This window comes from Rhopalosiphum maidis, chromosome 4 (assembly GCF_003676215.2).
Source record: "Rhopalosiphum maidis isolate BTI-1 chromosome 4, ASM367621v3, whole genome shotgun sequence".
Classification (NCBI taxonomy): Eukaryota; Metazoa; Arthropoda; class Insecta; order Hemiptera; family Aphididae; genus Rhopalosiphum; species Rhopalosiphum maidis.
Window position 1 is genome coordinate 40653155 of NC_040880.1, and position 25953 is coordinate 40679107.

Consider the following 25953-nt stretch of genomic DNA (forward strand, 5'->3'; position numbering starts at 1 on the left):
AATTACTAAATCATGCGTTCCGGATAAATACTCAGTTTAGTTTTTAAGATCCCGAAATCAGCCGACTAAAAAGTACGTTTTGGTATTCTATATGGTGTTTAGTGTTCTTACTTATATTTTCCGGATTATTATAGCCTCTCGAAAAATGTATAATAATATATTAATACATCAAAAAATGATTTGAATATAAGTTTAGATTTTTTTTATAGTGAAGACAATCTTCTTAGTTCTCACGATAAAAATTGAATAAACAAATTAATAAAATAATAAAAGAAAACTTCCAATTACAATAACATGTTATTTGCAGTGAGCCAGTGAACGAACAATGATCAATTTAAACGCATTTGTATACATATAAAATAAGTAATAATAATATTATGTTGTACGTTGTCTGTTCCACCACAACTGTTATTAAATAATAACCTTAAGTTATATCCTTTGTTATATAAATATAATATTATATTATAACTCATGTTCGATATATTGTCATATTTTTATATGCCGTCATGAAATTAGTCACGCACAATATTTTAACAGCTATTAACATAATATTATATTATATTATTAGTATCAGTATAAGTATTGCCTGTTTATAATTTTATCATATGCCAATTAGTTTTGCAACGTAGGAAAAAACTTCACAAAACCTCACACAGAATCGGCCATTTCAAGTTTATAGTATATTTTTGTTCTGGCAATAATCGATTTTCGTAATGCTATAATGAAATATTTTGGTTACAACAATACCGGATAGAAAACAATTTTTTACAATATAATACAATTACAATACAATAGCTATCATAACTTATACTAATTTTAAGTTATAAATAAATAAAAAAAAATTACAGCATAATTATACCCAAATCGGCTGTAAATTTCGTTTAAAAAATAATAACGCAACTGTTATGTTTTATACGAAGGTCCTTAAATTAATTCATGTTAAAAAGTATATGACTCATAATTCAATTAATTAATTATTAGGATAGACACTTACTGTGTACTTACCTATTAACCTAGTGTCAATAATAATTTAAAATCATTTCATTTTTTTAATAATTATGGATTATATCATTTAAATACTTATAGTAATAAACTAATAACTAACAAATAATATATTGAAGTTATTTATAATAAATAATTATATAGAGTTGCAATGAACTGAGAATATTCCTTAAATTTTAAAGTACAATCAAAGACTATTTATCTAATTCCATGGGTAAATATAGTAAATATTTTGACATCGTGAACACCACAAAAGTATTACAAAATTGCATTAAAATTGTAATATACATGATTTTATATATTATCATATTATGTATATTAAATACATATTATTCATTGCCCATTTATATGCATAACAACTGTCGACTGGTTAGAAGTAGTGTGCTACTTTATTTTAGAACGATGCAAATAGCGTAGGCTTTATTTCGATAAACAACACTACAATAGTTTTCATCTTAAATAGTGTTATTTTACTACTTTTCATAAGCATTAAAAATTTTATCCAATAAAATATCACTATTTTGTCCTTAACTATAATAAATAAAATTCATTCTAAATGTTAAACAAATTTAAAGTGTAATTATCTATTGTCTGTCTCGTATTTAAAAAAAATTAATTACGATTTTGTAGACGCTAACAAATATAGTAACAGGTTGCACTTCAAATAGCCCTTTCTATAATGAAGGCCTGGGGTCTTAACTAAATAATATAGAGTGTATTATTGTGAAACATAATGACATATGGATTTGCATAAAACTAGTGATGATTGTAGTAGTTAATGAATCTTTTTGTGGTAAATTGTTTATTATTGGCTAAAATATTAAATTACTAGATAGATTATTTTAACCATCTAGACTTTAAAGTATTAAAATTTCTTAAAATCGCTGATAATAATTAGGTAACAAATAATCTAGTAAAATAAAGTAATAACAACATGTCTTTAGACAACTAAATAAGTTCATTAATAATGATAAATTACTATGTGTTTTACATTTTTTAATACAATTGTATTTATAAATAATATAAAATACAGTAAAATAATTAAACGATGTAAAGCAACTAGTTTTAAATATTACATGTGATATGCAACGCTTCTGATTGTTATTATTATTATAATTATATAATTATGTATAAAGAATATTTTAGTAATATTTTGGCGTAATACCGGCAACCGTTATTATGCGCATAACTATTTTTTAACTAAGTAAAATAATATGTAGTATACAGTGCCAAGTACACAACTAAAAAATACGCTTAATATCATACATATTTAGAAATATATTTACACTTGATTTATCGTAGATGTATTTTATAGTATTATACTTACACATAAGTATATCTAAATAGTAGGTATATCCTATTTGTCATAATACATGGGATAACGATTGAAATTTACAATATTACAAGTAAAAACAATATGCAATATGAAAGACCAATCATTAAAAACTAATTTAAAAAAAAAAAAAGGAGGTTTACTTATATGTTTTTTGTTATACAAATTACTAATAATTGCGACTTAATGTTTCAAAAAATCAATAAAGTTATTTTGAAAACAATGCTATTTTTTTAATAGCGGATTTTAAATTGCCCAATATTATTTATCAGACAATTACGTTACGTCATTGTATTAAATAAAAAATATAACATTTACTAATGTAAATTAATATTTTTGTTGACAGTTGTTACATTTTCACGTTCCAAACCACATCGAACACTTTAATAATAAAAATATTTTAAGTGACAACCATCTATAATTTTTTTTAACATTTTGTATATTTTATGCAATAGACACATTGCTAAAAGAAGAATATCTAATAAAAAAATAACAAATTCACGAACTTTCCAAGTTTGAAACTATGCATAAAAATACAACTGATATATTATCATGAATAAGACAAGATACTCCCGGGAAATCGATTTAGCTGTAGGCAGTATAGAAAATTGGAATTCAAAGGCTATAATATGTTAAAATAAATTTGACATGAGATAAATTACGAATATCAATGGATCTATTTGATAAAAATTAAAGTCGCTTACACGCCCAAGAATAATATATAAATTGTTAATTTAATTTAAAATATTTTTTTTAATCTTTTTGAAATTAAAGTCATATATTAAATTATCGAAAAAAATTATTCAAAATGTGCGTTTTATATAATTTTTGTGATTTCCGTGGAAAATATGACGATAGAATAATATATGACCACTCACTTGAACACTAAACAGGGTAATATTATATCGCAGCAAGCTTAGCTGCCTGTTTGTTTTTTCTTTGCAAAGTTCCATTTTACTCCGGTTTTGCAATAGACAGATATTAAATGTAAATAATATAAATAATAATTTTTTTTATATATGTTTATAACTATATACTATATTGAGTGAGGATGTGAGGTTATGTCCCACATTTTATTTTTATTACTGTTATAGTGAACTTATGTCTTCGAGAAATAATACTAGATGTATATTTATGTATATTTGCATTACTTATTGTACGTTACAATTTGTACTCAATTAATAAAAAAAAATGTAATAAAAATCAGAAACCTACCAACAGTTTATTCAGAGTTGAGCGTTAAAATTAATACCAATAACATTATATTTTAATTTGGAGAATATTGATAAATTATAATAGTATTTCATAATTTTACAACTTAATACTAATGATGTGTTATTATCAAATGATATTCAACCATAACTCTGTGAGTAAACCTATCTATCACAAATGTATAGACATCATACTAAATTTATAAGGACGTCATCACTCGACGGTTTTTAATAGATTTCGACATAATTTTTATATCCCTTTAGTATTTATTTTTAATTAAATCTCCTTCAATATCATTAACACATAAACAATGATGTTTTTCAGTCAATGTTATAACTCGAAAATAAATTTATCAAACGCACGTCGGTCGAGTCAAGTTGTAATTTTTTGCACATTAATCGCATAGCAAACAGAAAATATACGACCCAAACCCCATATAATCAGTAACTACATATGTAATATGTGTATAATAAGAACTCACAAGATTGTATGATTTGTAGGTTTTTGAAATCCAAACGACATTTTAATGTTTTTGTTTATGTTTTTGAGAACAACACGAGAACTAGCTGTCCATACAGGATAATATTATGATTCACGGAATATTACGTCTCCTACTACAGGTTCGAGTTTTTAAAATCAACTCAGTCGTTTGCATAATAATATTATGTTATCCTCTATATGTATTATAGTGTAGTGATTGGCATCAATATAACTTAACGGTTTTTCTATTTACCTACATAGTAGTACGTTTTTTTCTTTTTTTTAATTCTATTTTATGTAACAAACAAAATATAATATAAGTACATCCGCATGAACGCTTGTAACTAATAATAGAATATATGGTACCTACATATTGTTATCTTTTTGAGTGAAACACGCCGTAATTGAAATACCTAAAATCAAAATAATAACCTTACGAATTAACAACAGTTTAAATCTACAAGTTTTATGTTTGCACCAATGATGCTCAGCGATAAGTAAAATATTAAAATATTCGAAATTGGTATGTATTTATATTAAATTTATCCATTATATTAATTTGTATGATTATACTATTATAAACTGTGCTTCTGCGTGGAAAGTAATCGTCAGAGCATCGTTTTATTGAAATTTACAATGTAATATTATATCGCTATATTATACGATTTTATCAATAGTTAAATTATCGTATAAAAATCGCACGTTATATAGGACTATCAATTTTGTATATTTTATTGTTATTAAAATTTCAGACTTCTCACAGTTAGCGCACACAATCATTCACATATTATTATGTAGCTTGTATTTTATACAAACGCTTAAAATTATGAAAAAAGTATATTTCATTCATATGAAACCTTAAATTTAAAAAATCCCAAGGATAGTATTTCGAGTATTTATCAAAATTGATTTTGCTTTTTAAACTCATAAATAAATAATCATCAACTCAAAATATTCAACAAATGTTTAGATTAGTATCTTCTATACATGGTATTATTTTCTAAATATTTTGAGCTGTTTAAAGATACTTTTAATTACATGTTTTTAAGTAGTTTTTCTACAAATTCTAATCAAAAAATTTTACTGGATCAAAGAGCTTAACAATTGAATGCATTAGATTCCTTATAAGTTTTTACTGTAACAATTAAAAACTATAAAAGATATGCACAATTATTTTTATAAGGATTTGAATTTAGAGTTATACGATATTATCAACATCACGAAAAGTTACAAATAAAAATATATAAATTATTCAATTTTTAATGCTAAAATGTAATACAAGATTGTTGATATTAAAACCAAAAAATTTAAAAATGATACAAGCACAGTTTTTTCATTTAATCATTTTAAGAACAATTTAGAGGTAATCGAATAGGTATTTAAATTTTTAAACGAAATAAAAATGATTTTATTTAAAATGTTGTTTTATTACGATTCAATACTTTCAAAAACGAAAAAGTTTTCTATAATAATAATAGTATCTTACGTTAAATGGATCACCCCATTATAGCAGGTGTCATGTGTATCTCATCAGTGAGTAAGTAAGGGGGTGGCGTTAATTTTTAATTCTATGATAAATCTTGATGTACGAAAAATAAATCTGAGCGGAGATAGTCTGTCAGCCTATATATTTCTATTAAAGTGATGTATTATATATTTATACTGCTATTATTAATTTGTTTTTCTATTAGTAGTACGTTAGGTTGAACTAATTTTTCCCAAAACAAATTGCTTACATTAAGTAAATAATAATTATTAAAATATTATTACATACGATATAACTTGCTATAATTAACTTATAAGTCAATATATCGAAGAACCATAGAAAAATGTGAATAGGATCGTAATACAAATAGTTTAAAATTAATCTAAATTGGTACTTTAAAAATTGCATTATATAGTAATTAATAACACTATACGTAAAGGCGAACATTTTCAAATTTCTATGAATAGTGTACTTTTTAAATAATAAAAAAATAAGTAAAATCATTAGTTTTGGGTTAAATATCTAATTTGGAAAAATTAAAAATGCCTGTTACTTATTTTTTCCTTATTATTTTGAAAAGTACTGGGAATTTTCTAAAATACCAACTAGATCAAATTTTCAACAAGAAACCACCCTTGAAGTAAATTATCAATGAATTTTTTCTCCTATAAAACGTGTAAAACAGAACAAAAAAATACAACGCGTCATTGTAAAACCAATACATTCTCTCAAACCGAGATGTATATAAGACTTTTATTTTCTCCGTACACGGAATTTGACTTTTCTTTGTAATACATTATTCTAACTTAATAAATGATACACTTCTCAGACCCTCCGCTTTAACTATAAGCAAGGTACGTTTAATTGCGTCGCTATTATTCATTGAAGTGCATTCACCTTCATTTAATAATTTATATTGTTTTTATTGTTCGGGATATTTTTTGTTTTTTTTTTAATAATAATTGAATATTTTATGTAAATTAAAAAAGAAAATCAGTAGACACCTACCACTAAAATTTAAAGTATCACCCCTTTGTAAAAATTGAGCGCCAACCTATACTTAAAAAAATTTTCAATATAGCTTAGAAAAATGTTTGAAACTCGAAACATTTAGCAGCAGATTGAATCGGTGTCGTGAGCTTCCAGAGTATTAAAATATACTGAAAATAAACCGATCCTGTCTCATCGGCAATACATAAATTCTATTTAATTTAACAAAGTAAATTCGAAGTTAGCAACTTAAATATACGAATAACATTGTTAGTTGTTACACTTTTGTGTAAATTTATTAACAGTAATTAACATTGTTACCAACAACTTAGAAGTAAAATTACTTTATATGCGTATATAATATATTATATATATATATATATATCTATCTTCCATTTATTCAGATAATTTTGCTGCTTTTCAAACTCTGTTTAATACAATTTATACTCATAGATATAATTATTATATATACATAATATATACCTAATATATATATATATGTTTGTGTGTGTGTATGTGTGTACGTGAAACACACTTTATTATAATATTAATTATATACTTCACTGCAATCAATATGAATTTTAAGTACGATACTACACTTCGGTACAACTTTTCTACACACTTTTATGTACACGTATAAATGTATAACAATTTGTCATGCAGCCATGCACGTATACATATATATTATTGTATAGTACTATATTTACTGGCGGGCAGTTCAATTACCTCCATCGCGGTCCCTCTGTAACACTGCAGGTATACATCACGACCGGACGATGAATAATATATATTTTTTTAATTACACACTCCTATATAGCTGGTATTATTTCGATTACGTGTTTTTTTTCGCACAGGTGTTTGTTTTGCGACGCAATCCAAACAAATCCGAATTCGGTTCCTTGTTATTGTTTCACCAAAACGAAATGTCATAACTCCTCATTGAAGTCCTATATGACTTTTAACAGTTTACATTCGTTATGTTTCTTTCCCCGTGGTCAGTACCGGACAACATCACGCAACGTCTGCAGTAATGCTGTAACGATCGACCCGCGAAAAATGTCGAAAAACCGCTGCACGGATGTGATCACGTCGTTCCATCTGATGATCATCGTCGCGTTGATTGGTTCGTACGACAACTGCAACTACTGTTGGGCAGCGCAATCGGCGACCGCTGCAGACTACCTACCATACGTACGACAAGACGACTTCCGACCGCGCGATGGCGTCGACGACTTCCGGCCGGATAGACTTCATTACGGCGGCAGCTTCGCAATCCCGACCGCGGACGACAGAAACAGGACGCACGTGCAACGATTACTGCGCCGCACTTCGGACATCGTGTCCAAGTTCCTGCCGTTCGTTACTTCGGCCGATGTGCACACACAATGCTACAAGCACACCACCGTGTACTTGACGCATCTCAACGATTTCCAGCTTTGGGCGACAAAAAGTGAGCAACAATGCAATAAAATAAACTAAGACCTAAAAATCTATTATGAATACAATCTCATCTCATTCGAAACGGCCACGTACACGGAGATGAGGTAAAATTGAGTACCTATCTCGCTCATTTACAAAGATAATATGTTCGTGTAGAAGATATTTCAAAAACATAGCCCCCTCACCCAAAAATAAATAAATACACAACATTTTACATGAATTATCATTTTACAATGTATAATATTAGAACGATTCGCATGTAACTTCAAAACTAACTTGATTACGTTGTGGTCTGTTTTTGGAGTCAATAGTTATTATCTTTAGTTTGACTCGTCTCGTCTTGGGAATATAAACATTTTAAATATTATAAAAACTAAAAGCACATTATTGATTTTTGTTGTAATAGAAATAAATTGATTAATGAAATAATAATATAATGATGACATTACTATGAACTGTTGATTACATATTACAATATATATATATAAGTTTTATGTATAATTGTATTTTATAATAAACAACGATAAAAGAAACAAAAATATACTAAAACGTGGTCAAGAGACTTCGTTACGTAACTTTTATGAATTTTACTGCCTATTTTAATGAAAATATTTTTTTTTTAATCACTAAAAAAAATTGTCTATAAATATCTATCTATACGCTTTACGCACACTTTAAATTCGTCGAATAGGCTTAATTTTTTAACATAATAAAAATAAAAAAAATCCAGCGGGATAAAATTTATAATATGTAAGAGTGTAAGACTATAATATATTATAGAGTACCGCATGAAAAGTAAACAAATGCATTAACAAATATAATCTTTTGTGACTGACATGTCATAAGTTTAACATAAATATTATTATTTATTTTCAAAATGTTGAAAACATGTACAACAACAACAACAAATTTTTAATTGCACTCACTTAACACATAAAAGGCTATAAGAAAAATGTTAGAAATTCTACACTTTAAAGATGTGAAGGAACTTTAGATGTATATTTAATATTTAAAAATTTTAAATAAATATAAAACAATTTAATCTATTTTCAACACCAAAATTTCTTATCATGTATTATATTTCATATGTTATTACTTTATTAGTATCATGTCTTAAAAGTAAAAATTATAAATTTATTTTTAAAAATCGCGGTTATTAATTAATAGTATTGCATCTATTTAGTTATCTATCGTAATTTTGTTGATGTTCATAACAATTTTAAAAATTTAATAATGTCTTTTCGACAATTTTTCAGCAGATATTATTATTTAATATGAGTAGAATTGTTTTTGTTAAAACGAGAATGTCGTAAATTTTACCATTTACCTATTAGTTTTTGTGAAAAATTCTAAAATGCACTCAAGTAAACTAATATAGGATTACCAACATTTTTATCTTAGCTTTGCTCTTATGCACTTTGCAGAATCGATAAGATGTATATCGTTATCATTGATTACGATGATGCTCTTGCCTTATCAGAAACTTTTCAATATGAAACTGCGTAATATCTATAAATTAAGTTCTATATTTATGTAGGTACTAGAAAAACTTTTCACGTCGTGTAACTTATGGTTTACACGAAGATGATGTAGAAAAGTAGCGATAGTTATATGAAGACTCAAAAGTTGTATCACTAAATTAACAGCAGTGTTGAGCTCTATCAAGATAACATTTTCGAAATAAATTATTTTAAACACAAAAAATAATTTTCAGGTATTAGAAAGACTAAACACGCAAATGCAGTTATTATAATTGTAACTTATAGATAGATAGTAATAAAAAAAAATATGGGCGTCGAAATAAGGGTATCGCGGCGGATAGTTATATTCAATTTCTCAGGCTTCTGCATTGGCGTGGTCGCGCTGATAACAATCGGTATTATTATTAATTAATTTGTTTTTAATATTGTATATTTTTAATAAATCCTCCATTCTTGATAAACAATAATCGAAATATAAAAAAAAATTACTAACATCGTTGGTTGGTTTATTGGTTATGTCGTGAGAGCACATGTTTGTACCACTGCAATGCGTACAGATTATACAGACTCGTGCTTTTCTGGCTTTTCGTCGTTTTTGACTTTTCAACTAAGTTCGCGGTTCGAGTGATTTCCGGCCACTGTAGTATTATCATCCTGCCACGCGTTGTATTGTTTCGACGTTTAACACGTCGCAACGGTTCCGCTTACCAATGACTCATCACATTTGGCCATCTTAGCGACCACTTTGTCAATCATACTTCCGGTTTTCTATTCGTTAGTGGTGTAGTAATACCGTAGTACGATATTACATTTTGACAACTTGGACGATGTCCATCATACCAGTAAAATAATTACCAGAAAGATATACAGAATAATATTCAACGATGTGTCGATGTCAGTCAACGAGTTCACGAATAACAACTATAGAATAGTTTTCGTATTCCAATTTATTTATGTGTATTGACACCATTAATAAATTATGCTATTCGCAACTTCCTGCAAATATATACATACCTATATAAATGTTTTTTGTTTTGAAAGTAATCTGTTCTAACTTTTTATATTACGATTAATGTTATTTATAAATATATTATAATGTGTTACACAAATAAATAACAAATTCTATTTCTTTATTATTTTTGTATTCTATAATATTGGTTGTAAGTGTATAAGTAAATATCACACAACAGTATACATTTTTGAAAGTCACAAAAATATCTCGAATAAAAATGTATTATGATATACTTTAAAATTTTAAACCGAGATAATAAGAAGTTATGAAATAAAGATTGTTATCATTTTTTATAATATTAAATATAATAGTATAGTATATTTAAAGTTATAGCTAATAAACGTCGCATATTATAACTAATAACGCTGAGCACAGATTGCTTATGTTAAGAGAAAGTCGTATACACGTGTTGTCTCCGTCTTACTAACGCATACCATACCAAAATATACGTTCAGCAGTTCCAATTTCGTGTGTTTAGCTTAAATATTAGAGGGAAATGACCTAATATTAAACTTAGATAAGAATCTTATTGGTGATCTCTAGTTGGTTTTTTATGACCCTTTAATTTGTCAAGTGAATCATGAGTGGCTCCAGGGGGGGAGGCTAGGAACCGCCTCTCCAAACCCGTATTTCTAAAAAATTGTATATTGTTAAAAAAAAAATTACAAACAAAATAACATATTACACTATCATCTATCATAAACACGTATAATTATATATAGATAGATAGACACATTTCTATATGGATTACGAAAATAATAAGAAAAATTAAAGCTAAGCCCCCCCCCAACCAAGTTTCTGGAACTACCTTTCAAATGAATTATGAGAATTTTTAAATATTAATATTTTACACACTCATAATTTGCTTAATTATTCAAATATCGTAAAAACCCGACAAGACAACATAGTTAATGTTCTTACCTTTAAGTTTGATAATAGGTAATTTCACTCTAAATCTAAAATTTGAATTGAACACATAAAATTGGAACTAATAACCATATATTTTAGTATGGTATGCGTTAGTAAGACGGAGACAACATATGCGGACAGGGCCATAGCATAAGGAGTGAACGGTGCCTACCCAACGGGCGCAATTCTTGAGAGGACGCATAAATGAAAATTCAATATTTTATGTTAATAATTTCAATACATATTTATATTATTTTTTAAAACTTCAATATAATTTATGCTGATTTATAGATATTAATTATTTGCGGAAAATAATTTCCAATGATAATATTTTTATATAAAACCAATAGCATATAGTCATTTATATAAAGGGCATTTTTATTATAATTTATAGCTCATATAAGAGCGCATTTTAAAATTTCGCATCCGACGTAATATTTGGTTGCTACGGGCCTGGGTGCGGATACGACGTCCTCTAAATAATTACCGTTGACCGTTGTTACTTGTACGCAATTCCCATCAGTATTTAAAACTTTCTTATACGAGTATGTACTGCAGGGAACTTCTATAAATTGGTCAAAACATTTTAAAATTACCAGGAAGATTCACTTTAGGTACCACTTATACATCGTATTATCTAAAAACTATTATATAGATACACACTGGACACGCTTCAACGCCTCGGAGGAGGGTTTTTCTTCTTCAAACAACTATGTATTATAATTTTATAAAACTATCGTATTGGTATTATATTACATTATATGATTTTTACTATTCGCGGAGTATATATAGTCATAAATTCCCAATGAAGACATATTATGTGTATATGGGGGTGTTATACCTACGTAAAAAAATTGCTATGGTAACGTAATAATAAAATTGGCAGTTGTCGAGTTTCAAAATATTATTTAATTCCACGCGAATAAAAAAAAAAAAAAGGCTCCGGGGGATGATATATCACCCTCATCACCGCCAACACCGGGCCTACCATAAATAGATTACAGTCTGTTTGCAAAAATAATATTTCACTATATACCTGTATATAAACACTTGTGCGACAGAAGATGACGCCATGTCGATATTGACTTTCTGTATATTATAATCATTGATCACGTTTATTATTTCTCTTACTGCGAGGAAATAATAATATATTACAAGCTCATCGACGAACTCATAAATAAATCATAGAATAATGAATAAAATTGTTTAGATATAATAATATACAGAACTATAGTAACATGGCCGCTACACGTGTAGCGTTAAACTTATCATTACTTTTTTTTATTCAGCGTTATTAGAATAAAAACAGAATAAACTGCATTCGGCGATGATTTGTGTATTAAACTGCACGGTATTTGAATGTGTTGTGCTATACTTTAATAATACCTCAAATACCTGTGCAACCGTAAAACAGAGTGTCGTGACAGACAATTTTTACTGCGCAACAAACAATTATGAAATACTGCGGAAATAGTGTAAAATGTAAATTATGAGCTATCGAGTGCGTAATTTTATAGTTTACATCTATACGATATTTCTACAGTATTTAAATTGTATTATTAACCTACATATACCGCGTTTACTATAATATATTTACTTTTAGTGTTTGACGCGTCTGCCAAATTTATATCGACTGGTTGGTTTGACGGATCTACGTACAATCTTGGGAACTTTGACGAATGCGTCGACGTCGAAGTATTTGAACGGGACGATTTTATCCAAGGAAAATACTGTCTAGTAGAAGTCGAAATAAATCCCATAGCTCATTTCGAATTTAGATCACGTAAACACGTTTTTAATGAATCCTCGTGGGATACACTGCAGGCAAGTCGAGATATCAACTGTTTATTTATTTTTTCTTTGACGAGAGGTAAACGCTATCCGTAGGAATAATACAATTACACGTTGAACAACGGATTGAATGGGTTTTAATTGTGCGCCCGTCTACAATAAATTAATATACCTACGACTTTTTTCGTATAATACATATATAGCGCTTACGAATCCGTCAAACGAATTATTATAATACCCTTTTCATCACGTGAATTTTATTATATTCAGGAATTGGCATTCGATCCGAACAAAAGTATGCGGAACAGAATTTACATAGCATACTGTGTACCGCACACATGCAACAGTGGGGACGTATCGAAACACATGGAAGGTATCCTGCGGGAAATCCCTCAGGAAAAAATAACGACCAGTGTCGGCGCCGTCAAGTGTCAGACGAATACTGCATTACCATGGACCTGGGGAGATTATACATTTTTGTACGTGCCGTTCAAAAAAAATATCACATAAATAATAATTATTTATGTAATATTTTTTATTATTATTATTATTATAATAGTTTGTTATTAATGCGATGCAAGCTCCCATGGACGAGTAGTTGCTATAGGATATCTAACAGAATACGATCATCGTATGTGCAGTTTTTTTTTATATATATAATATAAACATATTTATCGATGAAACATGACATTTTTTTCTCTCCCAAGTGACATACGCAAACCACTCGTATACATGTTTAATTATTATATTATATTTAATTATTATTATTATTATATTAATAATTATCTCTATCTTTTTTTTAATACCAATCGCAAGTGGTGATTTTCTGTCACGAAGCTATATAATAGGAAGTTGTGCTCTAACTTACAATCAATGCAGTGTGAATTCTGATAACAGATTTGAATATTTCGTGAGTCTGCTTAAGATCGACTTTTCTGCATTTTTGATTTAATCTCAAATCACACTAAAATAAACAGGACAAATTGGAACTTTTATATTTGAAATATTTCATTTATTGATAAGCTTAAGGCAAGAAAAACGAAAATGTGGAAAAGTCAATTCGAGTTAAACTTCAAAACAAATTTAAATCTGTTTTCAAAAATCTTTATCGCATCATTAGATTGATCGGCAAAATCAAAATAAAATATACGTCTATATTCTTGTATTGTAAGTGTGATCGACATGTGACGGAAAATCATCACTTTCAATCCCCTTAAATATCTTTACCAAATGTCCACGGTTACTCAGCGAATCAACTGCTGGTTTTCAGTAACGTTTTGCAAAACCGTATACATGCAATTTATATTGTTATAACAGTCTCTACAGAAACGATAAATCGCTGATAAATTAACGTAGCGATATATATATATATACATACTTTCTTGTTCGTCGCTGATGTACCTACGTCTTTCGAGGTGTAAAAAAAATATGCAAAGTCGTTAATTTCCAAACTTTATTAATCGTGTTAAAATAAATATTAATAGCTATTAAGTACTTACTAGCTTAGCTTAATCTTTTTTAACCATGTATAGCAAACTAAACGGAAAAAAACCAACCGTCTCAACAATTAATAATGTTAAACAGGATCGTGCGATTTTATGCGCCAACTATATAGAATATAATAACACAGCACATTTTTTTTTTATTTCGGGTCATTTTAAAACATTTGAATATCCTCCGATTGGTTGGTAAATTATACGCAATCGTTTTCAGCTTGATATGTATTAACGCACGTGTCAATTTTGAATTTATTATTAACAAGCGTGGATAATACTCTATAGAGGGATTATTCGTGAAAATCTAATATGGCACAGATATAATGTCAAATTAATTTTGTATGTGCAAATAAAACAATATGTCCAATTTATTATGGTATATGGGATTAGTCGATGATTATAATACGATTGAAATGTGGAAATATTTTAATTTAATTTAATTTTACTAAGATTGTTTATATGTCCAGGTCAATAATTGGATTCTCGTTAATTCTCATCGGTGTGAGTACTTACTACGATTTGTTTACTTCAATGTCTTCATTCGAGCATTTTCAGTTTTCCGGTAAGTCCCTCTAAAAATGATTTGTATAAACCAAATACACTGAATTGTTATTGTAATATTACAGAAAAATCGAAAAAACATCTCATACTCCAATCGTTTTCACTATCGAAAAACGTTCGCAAGTTGCTTACCTTCCCGAAGACTTCAGACAACCTGGAATGCATTCATGGGTTGAAATTTATATCGATGTGTTTCATTATTGTAGGACATCGTTTTATGTTCACTTTAGGCTCCCCAATAATGAACACTAATTTTATTGAATACGTAAGTAAACTGCTTATAATTACATTTCTTATACATTTTTCTTTGCATATGTTACCGTTTTCTTTGCATAGCTATATAATTTATTTATTCTTTATTAATGAATAATGGTAATTAATAACAATATAACCAAAAAATTCTTACTTCTTATACCTTACAATAATGGTACACTTGTTCGATCTTCGAAATCTTAAAGAACTCAATAGTCTCATACTCATTGACCGTTTAAATGCCTATAAATACACTATACCAAATTACCAACTGGAAGAGATCGATCGTCATTGCACAACTATGCACTAAATAAATTCAAATATTTCAGTATGCAATTCTCAAGATTAAAAGTTGAATACTACTGAATTGTATTTTGACAATATATTGTATCTCTATTCTTAAATTACAATAACAATATACTGGACAATTTAAATAAATATTGCATAAGTTACGGAGTGTATTAAAGCGTATACGGTAATATACTTGTAGTCATGATATTTAATAATATTTATGAAGAAAACCAAACACGATAAAAAAATATTAGTTTTATAATTATAAGTATTCAGTAAATGATGGGAAATGAGTATAATATCTTTTTAATATCTGTCATAAGTGTGCGTAAATCATTTATATGAATAATTTGTGAATTATTTTTTGTTTTTTTGTCCTAATGACTTGTTGTTTGAGAACTAAGGAGTAAGCAACTATTTTTTTTAGCATAGAAAGAAAAAAAAATATTAAAATACATTTTAGGAAAATATGACATGTACAACATACTCAAAGCATTTACCAATATATTCCTGCGCGCAACTAAAAAATAATAATGGTAATATTTGATACAATACATACCTTTCACTAAAATGTATAACGATTTAACAAACTACAAATTATGTTTTAACTGCGTACATAGATATTTTTCTATGGATATAATATTATAACCTAAACATCAATGAATCATAAGGGGCACCATGAAAAAATAAATATTCTGTAAGACTAAAACATGATTTTTGCCTTTTGGTTTAGTTTTATAGCAAAATCGAAGCTATGGTCATACTTAACGGACCCATACTAGTGGATACATTTTTCATAATAAGTGGCTTCCTTGCATGTTACTTACTATTGGAACACATCCAAAAAAACCCAAAAGCTTTTCAAATACCACTATTTTACATACACCGTTACGTAAGGTAACAACAATAATTATTGTTATCGATATCTTAAAGAATACAATATATAATGTAAAATGTTAATAACTAAGCAAAATATTATTTACTTGATAGATTGACACCGGTTTATGCGATAGTGATTGGATTTTACTGTACGATGTTTATAAAAATAGGAACTGGACCTCTGTGGAACGAGAGAGTGGGCTCGGAAGTGGAAAGGTGCCACGAAAGCTGGTGGACCAACATACTCTACATAAACAACTATATCGAACCAGAAAAATTGGTAAGTGTATAAAAAAGTAAAACTATAGGTCACGTAATTATTGGTGAAGATTTAAATATATTCTAAGGGATAGGAGATTGAAATTTATTTAAATTAAAATATGCAAAAATATACACATACCCTCACTCCTATAATGCTTTAAATAGCTGTGTTTCCTTTATTGTCAAATGTTTAATAATGAATAAAATATTTTTATTTACTGGATCAAGTATGGGTAACATGGAAAACAGATCAAAGTATAGAATAATACTTTTAAATAAATATTATAACTATAAAATAAACCCGATATTACAATATATATTGTTAAATAATAATATGTGTCGAACGTAGAAATTTTTTTGCTGAGGACCTTGAAAATTATTTGAGGGAGACGTTCGGTAATCCTTTCCTCCCAATCACCTATAATCTGTAGTACCTACGTAATATACATAATATAATATATTATAATATGATTTATGTTTGATTATAATATAATATTGACCTACGCAATGAAATATTTATTTTTACCTCGGCCACCGCGCAGTGCATGATACAATCTTGGTACATCGCATGTGATACGCACCTGTTCCTGACAGCGCCAATCATCGTCAGTTTGTTGTACCACAAACCGAAAATCGGAAATTCAGTACTGGCGCTCATATTGGCCACGTCGATTTCCACGACTTTCTTGGTCACGTATTTTGGCAAATTGGATGCCTTTCTGTTGGTGCACATCAAGACGCTGCGAAATCCCATCGCCAATAAAACGTTCCGCAGCCTCTACATTCCGACGCACACCAGAGCCACGCCGTACTACGTCGGCATGATGACGGGCTTGGTGAGGCATAAGATGAAAAACTCGTCCTACAAAATCAACAAAGTGCGTGCATGTTATTATTATAATTGGAAAAAAAATATATTTTATCCGAACCAATAAATCACAATAACTTACGAATTATTAATGATATACAAAAATAAATTACTCGGGAAAACTGGGGGTGCTGATTTAGGCCTGGGGTGATAATCATTTTAGGTTTGGATTGGAATGTGCCAGGCGTACCTATACTTATTTTTTATATATACATTTTACTAATTTTTCAATAAACTTATATTGAAATGGAATTCTTTTTCAAAAATCAAATCTTGATACTTAAAAATATTTATTAAAATACACGTATATTTACACTGACATAAATTACATCGTACGTGTCACACTACTCCCACCTATTCGCCTTAAATAGCTAAATGAGTCGTAGTCATGCTTAGTTGTTATAAAAACTAAAATAAAACTATTGTTTTGAGAATTGAATGGATTATAACAACTATTATACTATCGTAGTAAGTTGATCATCAGTTATGCTTTTTAAAAGTTTTACTCGATAATCGATAATTATATATATTATCTTAAATACCGACCGCTGTGAATTGCGTATGCCATTGGGCTATTCAATAAAGTTTTCGATAAGACTAAAGACGTATTTTAGATATCCACGTTTATGCTTTGGTGACAAAAACTACATAGATATAACACTGTTATCTACAGTAAGATGTGGCGTAATAATCGAAAAATTTGTCAAAATTATCGACTCATTCCCTTTTTATCGAACACCGTCCAAGAACTTCTGTTGTGTCATAATGATTAATGATTATACATTTATACTTATACCAATCGACGTTACAACAACACGTACTTCTATCGGGGCTGTAAGGAATACTTTTAAAAAGTTATTCAAAATTCTTTTTCTTTAAAATATTTCAAAATATACAGACACAAATTTAAAATAATTTTGCAGGCCTTTTTTAATCAACATAAGATAGTATATTACTGTACTAGTGTATTTTTTAAATAATTTTTATTTATTAATTTAATACTTATCTATTGCACTTTAGAAACATAATGTATCCTCCTACGTCCTAAAGAAATAGGTATACTCAAAAATATATCTGAATGACACTTTTACTCAAATACTTCACAACACTGACTTGTAACTACTAACTACTGTAGGTATGTTAAATGTATATATATTATATATGTATATACCTGGTGGTAAATGACAATAGTGTAATACCTTTTGTTTGTACTGTTTATCGACCAGTACGTGGTATGGTCAAGTTGGATCATTTCGATAGTCCTCATGTTCGGCACGCTGTTCTCGGCCTGGTGGTTCTACAAGCCCAACTACGAGTACGACGCTTTTGTTGCCGCTCTGTACGGCGCACTGTATCGCATCACGTGGGCAGCGGGTGTTAGTTGGACAATCATCGCAGTGTCCACTGGTAACGGAGGTAAATACGATACACACAAACGACGTTACCCTGGAAAAATGCAAACCTATTGTCACTTTAGATTCGTAGACTATTAGGTCGCGTTTGTAATTTTTACGTAAATTATAAAGCAAAAATAGTTTTTTATTCATCCGTAAATTACATCCAGGGAAAATGTTTAAAAAACCATAATTTTCCTTCCGTTTATTTTGATTGAGGACAAAAAAAATAAAAATATAATTATATATATTATTGGTTTAGCTGTACATAAAAATATTAAATAACTGGTAAAAATGCGTATGAGTGTATCCCGCACGAAGGCTAAACGAATAAAGCTTTTGTTTACAATTCGTTCATTTTTTTTCATGCATATAATTCATTGTTGTATCTTTTTCCATAATTTTTCTACTTTTTGTTCCTTGACTTTAAACACTAATAATAATATATACATATTATGTATCAATTTTCATATTTTTTTTTTTTAAATGTCCCGGACGGAATTTACACAGTAATATCGTGACCGTGACCTTTTTTCGAAACGCAGTTTACTTATTCCGAGACTATCATAGCTGCGACCGTAAACGTTATTAATTATTCGTTTTCTAATGTGTTTGCATTATACTATAGGTTTTATCGAACCCATCTTGTGCTGGAAACCGGTAATAACGCTGAGCCGATTGACGTACTGTGCGTTCTTGTGTCACGGTGGACTGCAGTTGTACACGGTAGGCTCCATTCGGACACCGTTTCACACGTCCTACTATAACCTGGTAATTATTATTAAATTATAATATGATATCTTTGACATGAAGACATTACAAGATTCATGTTTAAATCATTATTATTATTGTATGATCCTTGTAGGTGTGGTTATCGCTCGGAGACATCACCCTATCGTTCCTGACGGCTTTCTGCTTGACGTTACTCTACGAATCGCCCATAATCGGCTTAGAAAAAATTTTCTTCAATCCAGGTTCATTTACAAATATAATTATTATTGATTGTAATAAAATAACACACTCTAAGATAACCATCATGGTTTTGATTTTAATTTTCAGGTAATAAATCTTGTTATGTCGACAACATAACGACAAAGATAAATAATCTAAACACAAAACCAGAAAAATTTCAACAGATAACAGCTCCATAGTCTAATTACAACAATAGTGTATTAAATATTAATGTTTAAGAGATTTTAAGTGTCTGTACTTCCTCAGTTCCTACTGGTTTTCAATTTATATTGTCTAATTTTTAATTATAATAAACTATTATTTATATTTTTTAATGAACTAAACAACTATGATTTCGACTTTTTCGCAAAGAAGCTAAAATTAAGACTACTAAGCATACAATACAATTAGAATAATGAAATATATATTAACGTTTTTAATTTTAATTTATAATTTTCTATAATTTAGTTTGTAAGAAATATTTAACAACACTCATAATAGAAATACTTGTGATTTAAGAAATATATAATATAATTTAAATATATGTAATTATCATTCTATTAAATTAACCAAGAACAATTATTTTATATTCTACACACATACTTGTCTAATTGTCTATAACCTATCTAATACTTATTAATTGTATAAAATAAAAATCATTTAGTTCAAATTTTTTTTTATTATTATTAATATATACACACCACTATCTTAGGTATTGTAAGATATCAATCAAATCACATCATTGATATATACTTAAATTATATATTCAATTATCTTAATAAATTTATCTCAGCAAGTCTTGTAAATCAGCTACAAAAATATTTGTTGACCACAAAAAAAAACCAATTTGGTATTATGATCAACAATACAGTTGTCACTTAAATGTGCAATCAGTTAAAAACTAGACTGAACAATAATAATTTATTTTACTAAATTATACTGAGGGGAGGGATAACACAGCAAGTCAGTAAATAAGTTGCTCTAATACCATGTATACATTATCCAGATCTAAATATTGCACATAACTTAGTGATTGTGGACAAATATTTGAATGGACTTTTTACAACATACAACTCATTTTGAATTTGAATAGTTCTTTTTGATATTACAATATTTGAACTAAGGTTGACTTTTTTCATATTTTTTAAATAAATTAAATTTATTAGCAACCACCTACCTCACTTATAGTTGGTTTTTAAATGTATTACTAAAATAAATTACTATATTTTATACTGATTATCAATTGATTACTTACCCAGAAATACAGAATGTTTTTTTTTTTAATCTGAGATAGCCAATTTATTTAAACATTTTAAAAGTTTAATTATTAATTCCATTAATTGTTCAAAAGTAAGCAAGACTTTAAATAGGTACAGTCAGGAATCATTAAAATGGATGATTAAGTATGAGGACCAATACAAAAGTCTATACAATTAAAAATTCAAATTATTTATCTAAGAGTATTGTATATTTTAAGTAAACCAAACTAATGGTAGGTACAATGAATAAAAATAACTTACAAAAGTCAACTTATTATAAAGCTATTAAATTTTAAGTGATCTTTTGGAAATACCAAATGATCTTCAGTAAAAAAAAAATTACAAATTAGATCGTTAAAAAAAAAAAAAAAAATCATTAGGATTTCTGTAAAATACTAACAGAAAATATTGAAGTGTCATAGGGAACAATAATTAATTGGGGCATACTAAAGTTCATATTAAATGAAACCTGTATCATCGCTGTTTAAAATTGTTATCTTAGGAATGTGACGTACGACGCTGTCTTGGTGAGTAGCTCCTTGAACGTGACCGTGATGGCGGTGCACGACGTTTGGGAGATCGCGATCGTGATCTAAAATACAATTTAAATAGTTATATATCATAATAATAACAGATACTATAACCATCTCCATTTCCAACTGAGGAATATTAATTATACTTACTTATTACAGCTCCTATTAAAAAAACATTTCATAGGTAATTGTTTAAAAAAAAAAACAAAACAAAAAAACTAAATACCTTTTAACTTACAACTCTCAATTTTCAATGAAAGAATAAATAATACCATATGTTGTTTAGATGGAGAGTGTGAGTGGAGACGTTAAAACAGCCAAGAAAGCATACGAGTGCTTGTGAAGAGTTGATCGTAGGGTAGAGGCGTTGGAAGAATATTGTAGAATAGTGTAGAATAGGCTGTTTCCGCCCGCATGATGTTAAATAACACGTTACGGTATTTCAATTCAGTAGAATTGGTGGAGCGAAGTACGAAAATTGTTGGTCAAGTCATATTGTCAGTGTGAGGTTTTTTTTATAAGATGGGATGATAAATTTTTAGTATGGGCGATAACCAATGATCCTTTTCCTGTAAATTATCCCAAAAATAAAAAAGATCCAATTAAAGCCCAATTAGAAAAAAAAACAAATAAACAAAAAAAATTATTTTCTTAAGAAGTGGACCTCAAAATAAAAAATAAACTTACCAGAACGAGGTAGAACAAGGAAATAAATGAAAAAATATATTTGCAAATAATCAATGAGATAAAAAAGGCAAACCCAATCAGCAAAAATATATAATAAATGATCAACAGAAATTCAAAATGTATTGAATTATTTGCTAGAAGAAAAAGTTAATTAATTTATTAATGTTTAAAAAATTATCTGAAATGTATACTGAACCCAGTGATCAAACCGAAAATCAAATTAAAACATAAATTCAAAGTTAATCATTGAATTAAGAACTAATTAATAAAATGTTACCTGTCATTATACCTATCATTGTAGCGTGGAGGACCTCTGTTGTATCCACCACCTCCTCCACCACCACCACCACCTCTGCGATCACCTCCTCCTCCACCACCACGACCATCACGTCCACCACGAGGTCGGTTACTAGACATTTCAACACGTACACGAACTCCACAGATACGGCTAAAAAGAATAAACTTATTATTATAGGTATTTGAAATAATTTTTTCTATATGAGATGTTTACTAACGTTCCGTCAAGTCCCCTGACTGCATCTTCGGCATCTCTAGGATCTTCAAATTCAACAAAAGCAAAACCAGGTGGATTCCTAGCAATCCAAGTATTTTTCAACGGACCATATTTTGTGAATGATGCTTCAATTTCATGTTTAGTACCATTTTGACCCAAATTACCAATGTACACTTTGCATGATTGATCCCAGTCACGATGAGACATGTTGCTTTAAGTCTTGACTAAAAAAGCAAAAGAAAAATTATTTTAAGATTAACTAACTAATAAATATTAAATACTAAATAGAGTAAATATAAAATAAGTACCCAAAAATATAATAATTAATAAATATTTTTGATTAAGGAATCACATAATATCCTAATTGAATATTACTACTAAATATAGAAATATCATTAAAAATTAACACTTAAATTATAAACTCTTATTAACCATAGGAAAAACTAAATTTTAAAAATATGTACCCAATTTTGAATGCACAAAATATTACTGATACATAATACAATTTATTAGATTAACTAAGTATAATGATTATTATTTATTATCATAAAATACAACATATTATTGTCAATTTGTAAAATAAAACAATTAGGATAATATAAATTTTGTACTAACTAATGTTAGTACAAATGTACTAAGGCATGTTATGGAACAATAATTTTAATACTAAACTTTTAAAAGTTAAAATGCCTGGAGAATAACATATTTTTAATAAATAATCCATTTCCTTTTTTGTTATCACTATGTTTTAAGTAAAAAAAAAAAATAAATTTAAATACCCTAACAAAAACGGAGAAAAAACAAAACATTAACCTTGAAAACGTTACATATTAATATTATTAAAGAAATATTAGTTTCTTCTAACAATCTGAAACGATAATAACAAATACATAGTTACTTCTAAATAGAAAAACTAAAATGTCAAAATAATTCATTATTAGCTTATTTAGCAACTAATAAATAATAGCATTTAGTACTAATATTTTATATATGTTTACAAATGCTATTTTCAACAATGCATAATAATAAGCAGACAACACAATCTTAATAATATTTATAGTATTATACCAGTAATTTGATACTTATACAATTATACTTTTATCATGTTTTAGTTTATTGTTTTAATTATAATATTACTTACTTCAAATTGTAAGAAATTCATTATCTAATAAAACATTCCACATTTAGAAACAAACTTTAATTATATTCACATACTACAATTTATAAAAATTGTATTTATTGTTATATTTATACAATCTACAAAAATATTATTTTAAATAACTTTTTGTTAAGTATTTATTAAATCAAAAGCAATTTTTAATCCTTAAAATTGATTTTAAACTAGCTATAAAAGTGATACATAGTTAAAAATATTTAAATACTAAGCTGTTTGATCATAATGATTATTGAATAAGTATCAATTTAAATTAATAGACTTAGAAATTATAATTTAAAATGTATAAATGTCATTAAAAATTATAATATATTTATTTTTAATTATATAACTGTTCACTGATGTTGGTAGGTACATCAATTATTTCTATCATACATATTATCCCAATAAGCATTACATTAATATTATAATAACAATTCTAACATAATTTTCTCAAAATATGATAAAAATGCATAAATGCAATTACTTAGGAGTTAATAAATTAAAATTAGCAAAAAAATGTTTACTGGCCTAAGTTTTTATAATAAATATTAAGTATTCATTTAACATGTTCATTTACCAATAGAACACTTAATTGCCAAAAGCTATGTACTCTTTTTATTTGAAATAGTGCATAATACACACATTTTACTCTTTCTTTAACTTGATATTTATGTAAGCAATATTAACACACAAGATTTTAGTACTTCAATAACATGGTATTAAGTTAAGTACATTATAAATGTAAAAAAAACTGTATCTACTAATGCTTATAGTTAAAAACAATGATCACACATGCAGTACTAACAGTTCACTTAAAGACAGACAATGGTTTTGAATGGTCGGTAAATCAGTACTACACAGTATACACTAATATACATAATCAAAAACATAATATTAGCATTAATATAGTATTATTAACATGTGGCAATAATTACCACACGCGGAAGTCAAAAAACTATTATCGAAATTGTATGAAAAAATACGATGTCCTACAATGCTTTCGAAAACAGAACAGGTAGAATAGTAGTTTGTTCTCTGAACAAGGATTTTCAAGATTTTAACCTTTAGACGTGGATAATCGCAAAAAAAAATCGATTATTTATTGCTAGTAAAATCTTCGATAAACAAAATCTGCTCGATAAAGTGACAAAAGAAAATCAGGGGAAAAAATGTCCGCCCCGCAAAGGAATATGCGGCGGTGGCGGCGCTAACTAGTTCATTCCTTTATCGACTACCGGGGGCCAATTTACCGGCAACGATTTGCAGTAAAAATTAGTTTCAATATCGTAATTAATAATTAATATTATTGTTGCATTTACGTGCGTTTTCGATGGTAAATACTCACATTTAAAAATGAATTGGCGAATCGTGTGGGCGGCGTAGGTACACTTGCTTGTGTTTCTGCTACGGCAACAAAAATCAGAATGAGAAATAGTGAAAACTTAAAAATTTAAAAAACCAGTAATGTTTTGTTACGTGACGTTGAGTAAACCTGACGCGATATAGTCGTCAGCGTAGACTACGAGGGGGGAAAAAACTAAAAGAATAACTAATAACAACGAATGACAAAACGGGAAAACGCTAAGGCAGCGACCGTGTCATTAACAGCTAGACGGAGTAGAGGACCCCGTTTGCTGTGGTCGTAGGTGCTGCAATAGTAGAGAACGACGATAATATGTAAACAAAATGGATGACGAACCCGGACGCGACTGTGC

General features: G+C 28.2%; 2 protein-coding genes across 5 annotated transcripts; one reads left to right on the forward strand and one right to left on the reverse strand.

Annotated features, from left to right (window-relative positions):
- Nucleotides 1-7512: 7512 nt before the first annotated feature.
- LOC113555694 (nose resistant to fluoxetine protein 6-like) lies at nt 7513-20312 on the forward strand. Its single transcript, XM_026960205.1, has 12 exons — nt 7513-7953; nt 12949-13169; nt 13407-13615; nt 15100-15194; nt 15259-15458; nt 16470-16633; nt 16727-16895; nt 17419-17754; nt 18971-19160; nt 19767-19909; nt 20004-20112; nt 20198-20312. The coding sequence occupies exons 1-12, from the start codon at nt 7560-7562 to the stop codon at nt 20287-20289; spliced, it is 2322 nt and encodes a 773-aa protein (XP_026816006.1). The 5' UTR covers nt 7513-7559; the 3' UTR covers nt 20290-20312.
- A 1223-nt stretch (nt 20313-21535) lies between these two features.
- On the reverse strand, nt 21536-25910 carry LOC113555696 (RNA-binding protein 1-like). Of its 4 annotated transcripts, none has more exons than XR_003405411.1 (5): nt 25584-25910; nt 23084-23306; nt 22846-23016; nt 22108-22450; nt 21811-21940 (listed from the first exon to the last, which is right to left on the reverse strand). XR_003405411.1 is itself a non-coding variant. In XM_026960208.1 (4 exons), the coding sequence occupies exons 2-4, from the start codon at nt 23287-23289 to the stop codon at nt 21847-21849; spliced, it is 459 nt and encodes a 152-aa protein (XP_026816009.1). In that variant the 5' UTR covers nt 23290-23306; nt 25584-25909; the 3' UTR covers nt 21536-21846. The 4 variants fall into 4 exon arrangements, 2 of the variants coding, with proteins under 2 accessions (XP_026816009.1, XP_026816008.1); XR_003405412.1 differs by having other exon boundaries at nt 21813-21940; nt 22858-23016; nt 25584-25909; XM_026960208.1 differs by lacking the exon at nt 22108-22450 and having other exon boundaries at nt 21536-21940; nt 22858-23016; nt 25584-25909.
- Between the last annotated feature and the right edge of the window lie 43 nt (nt 25911-25953).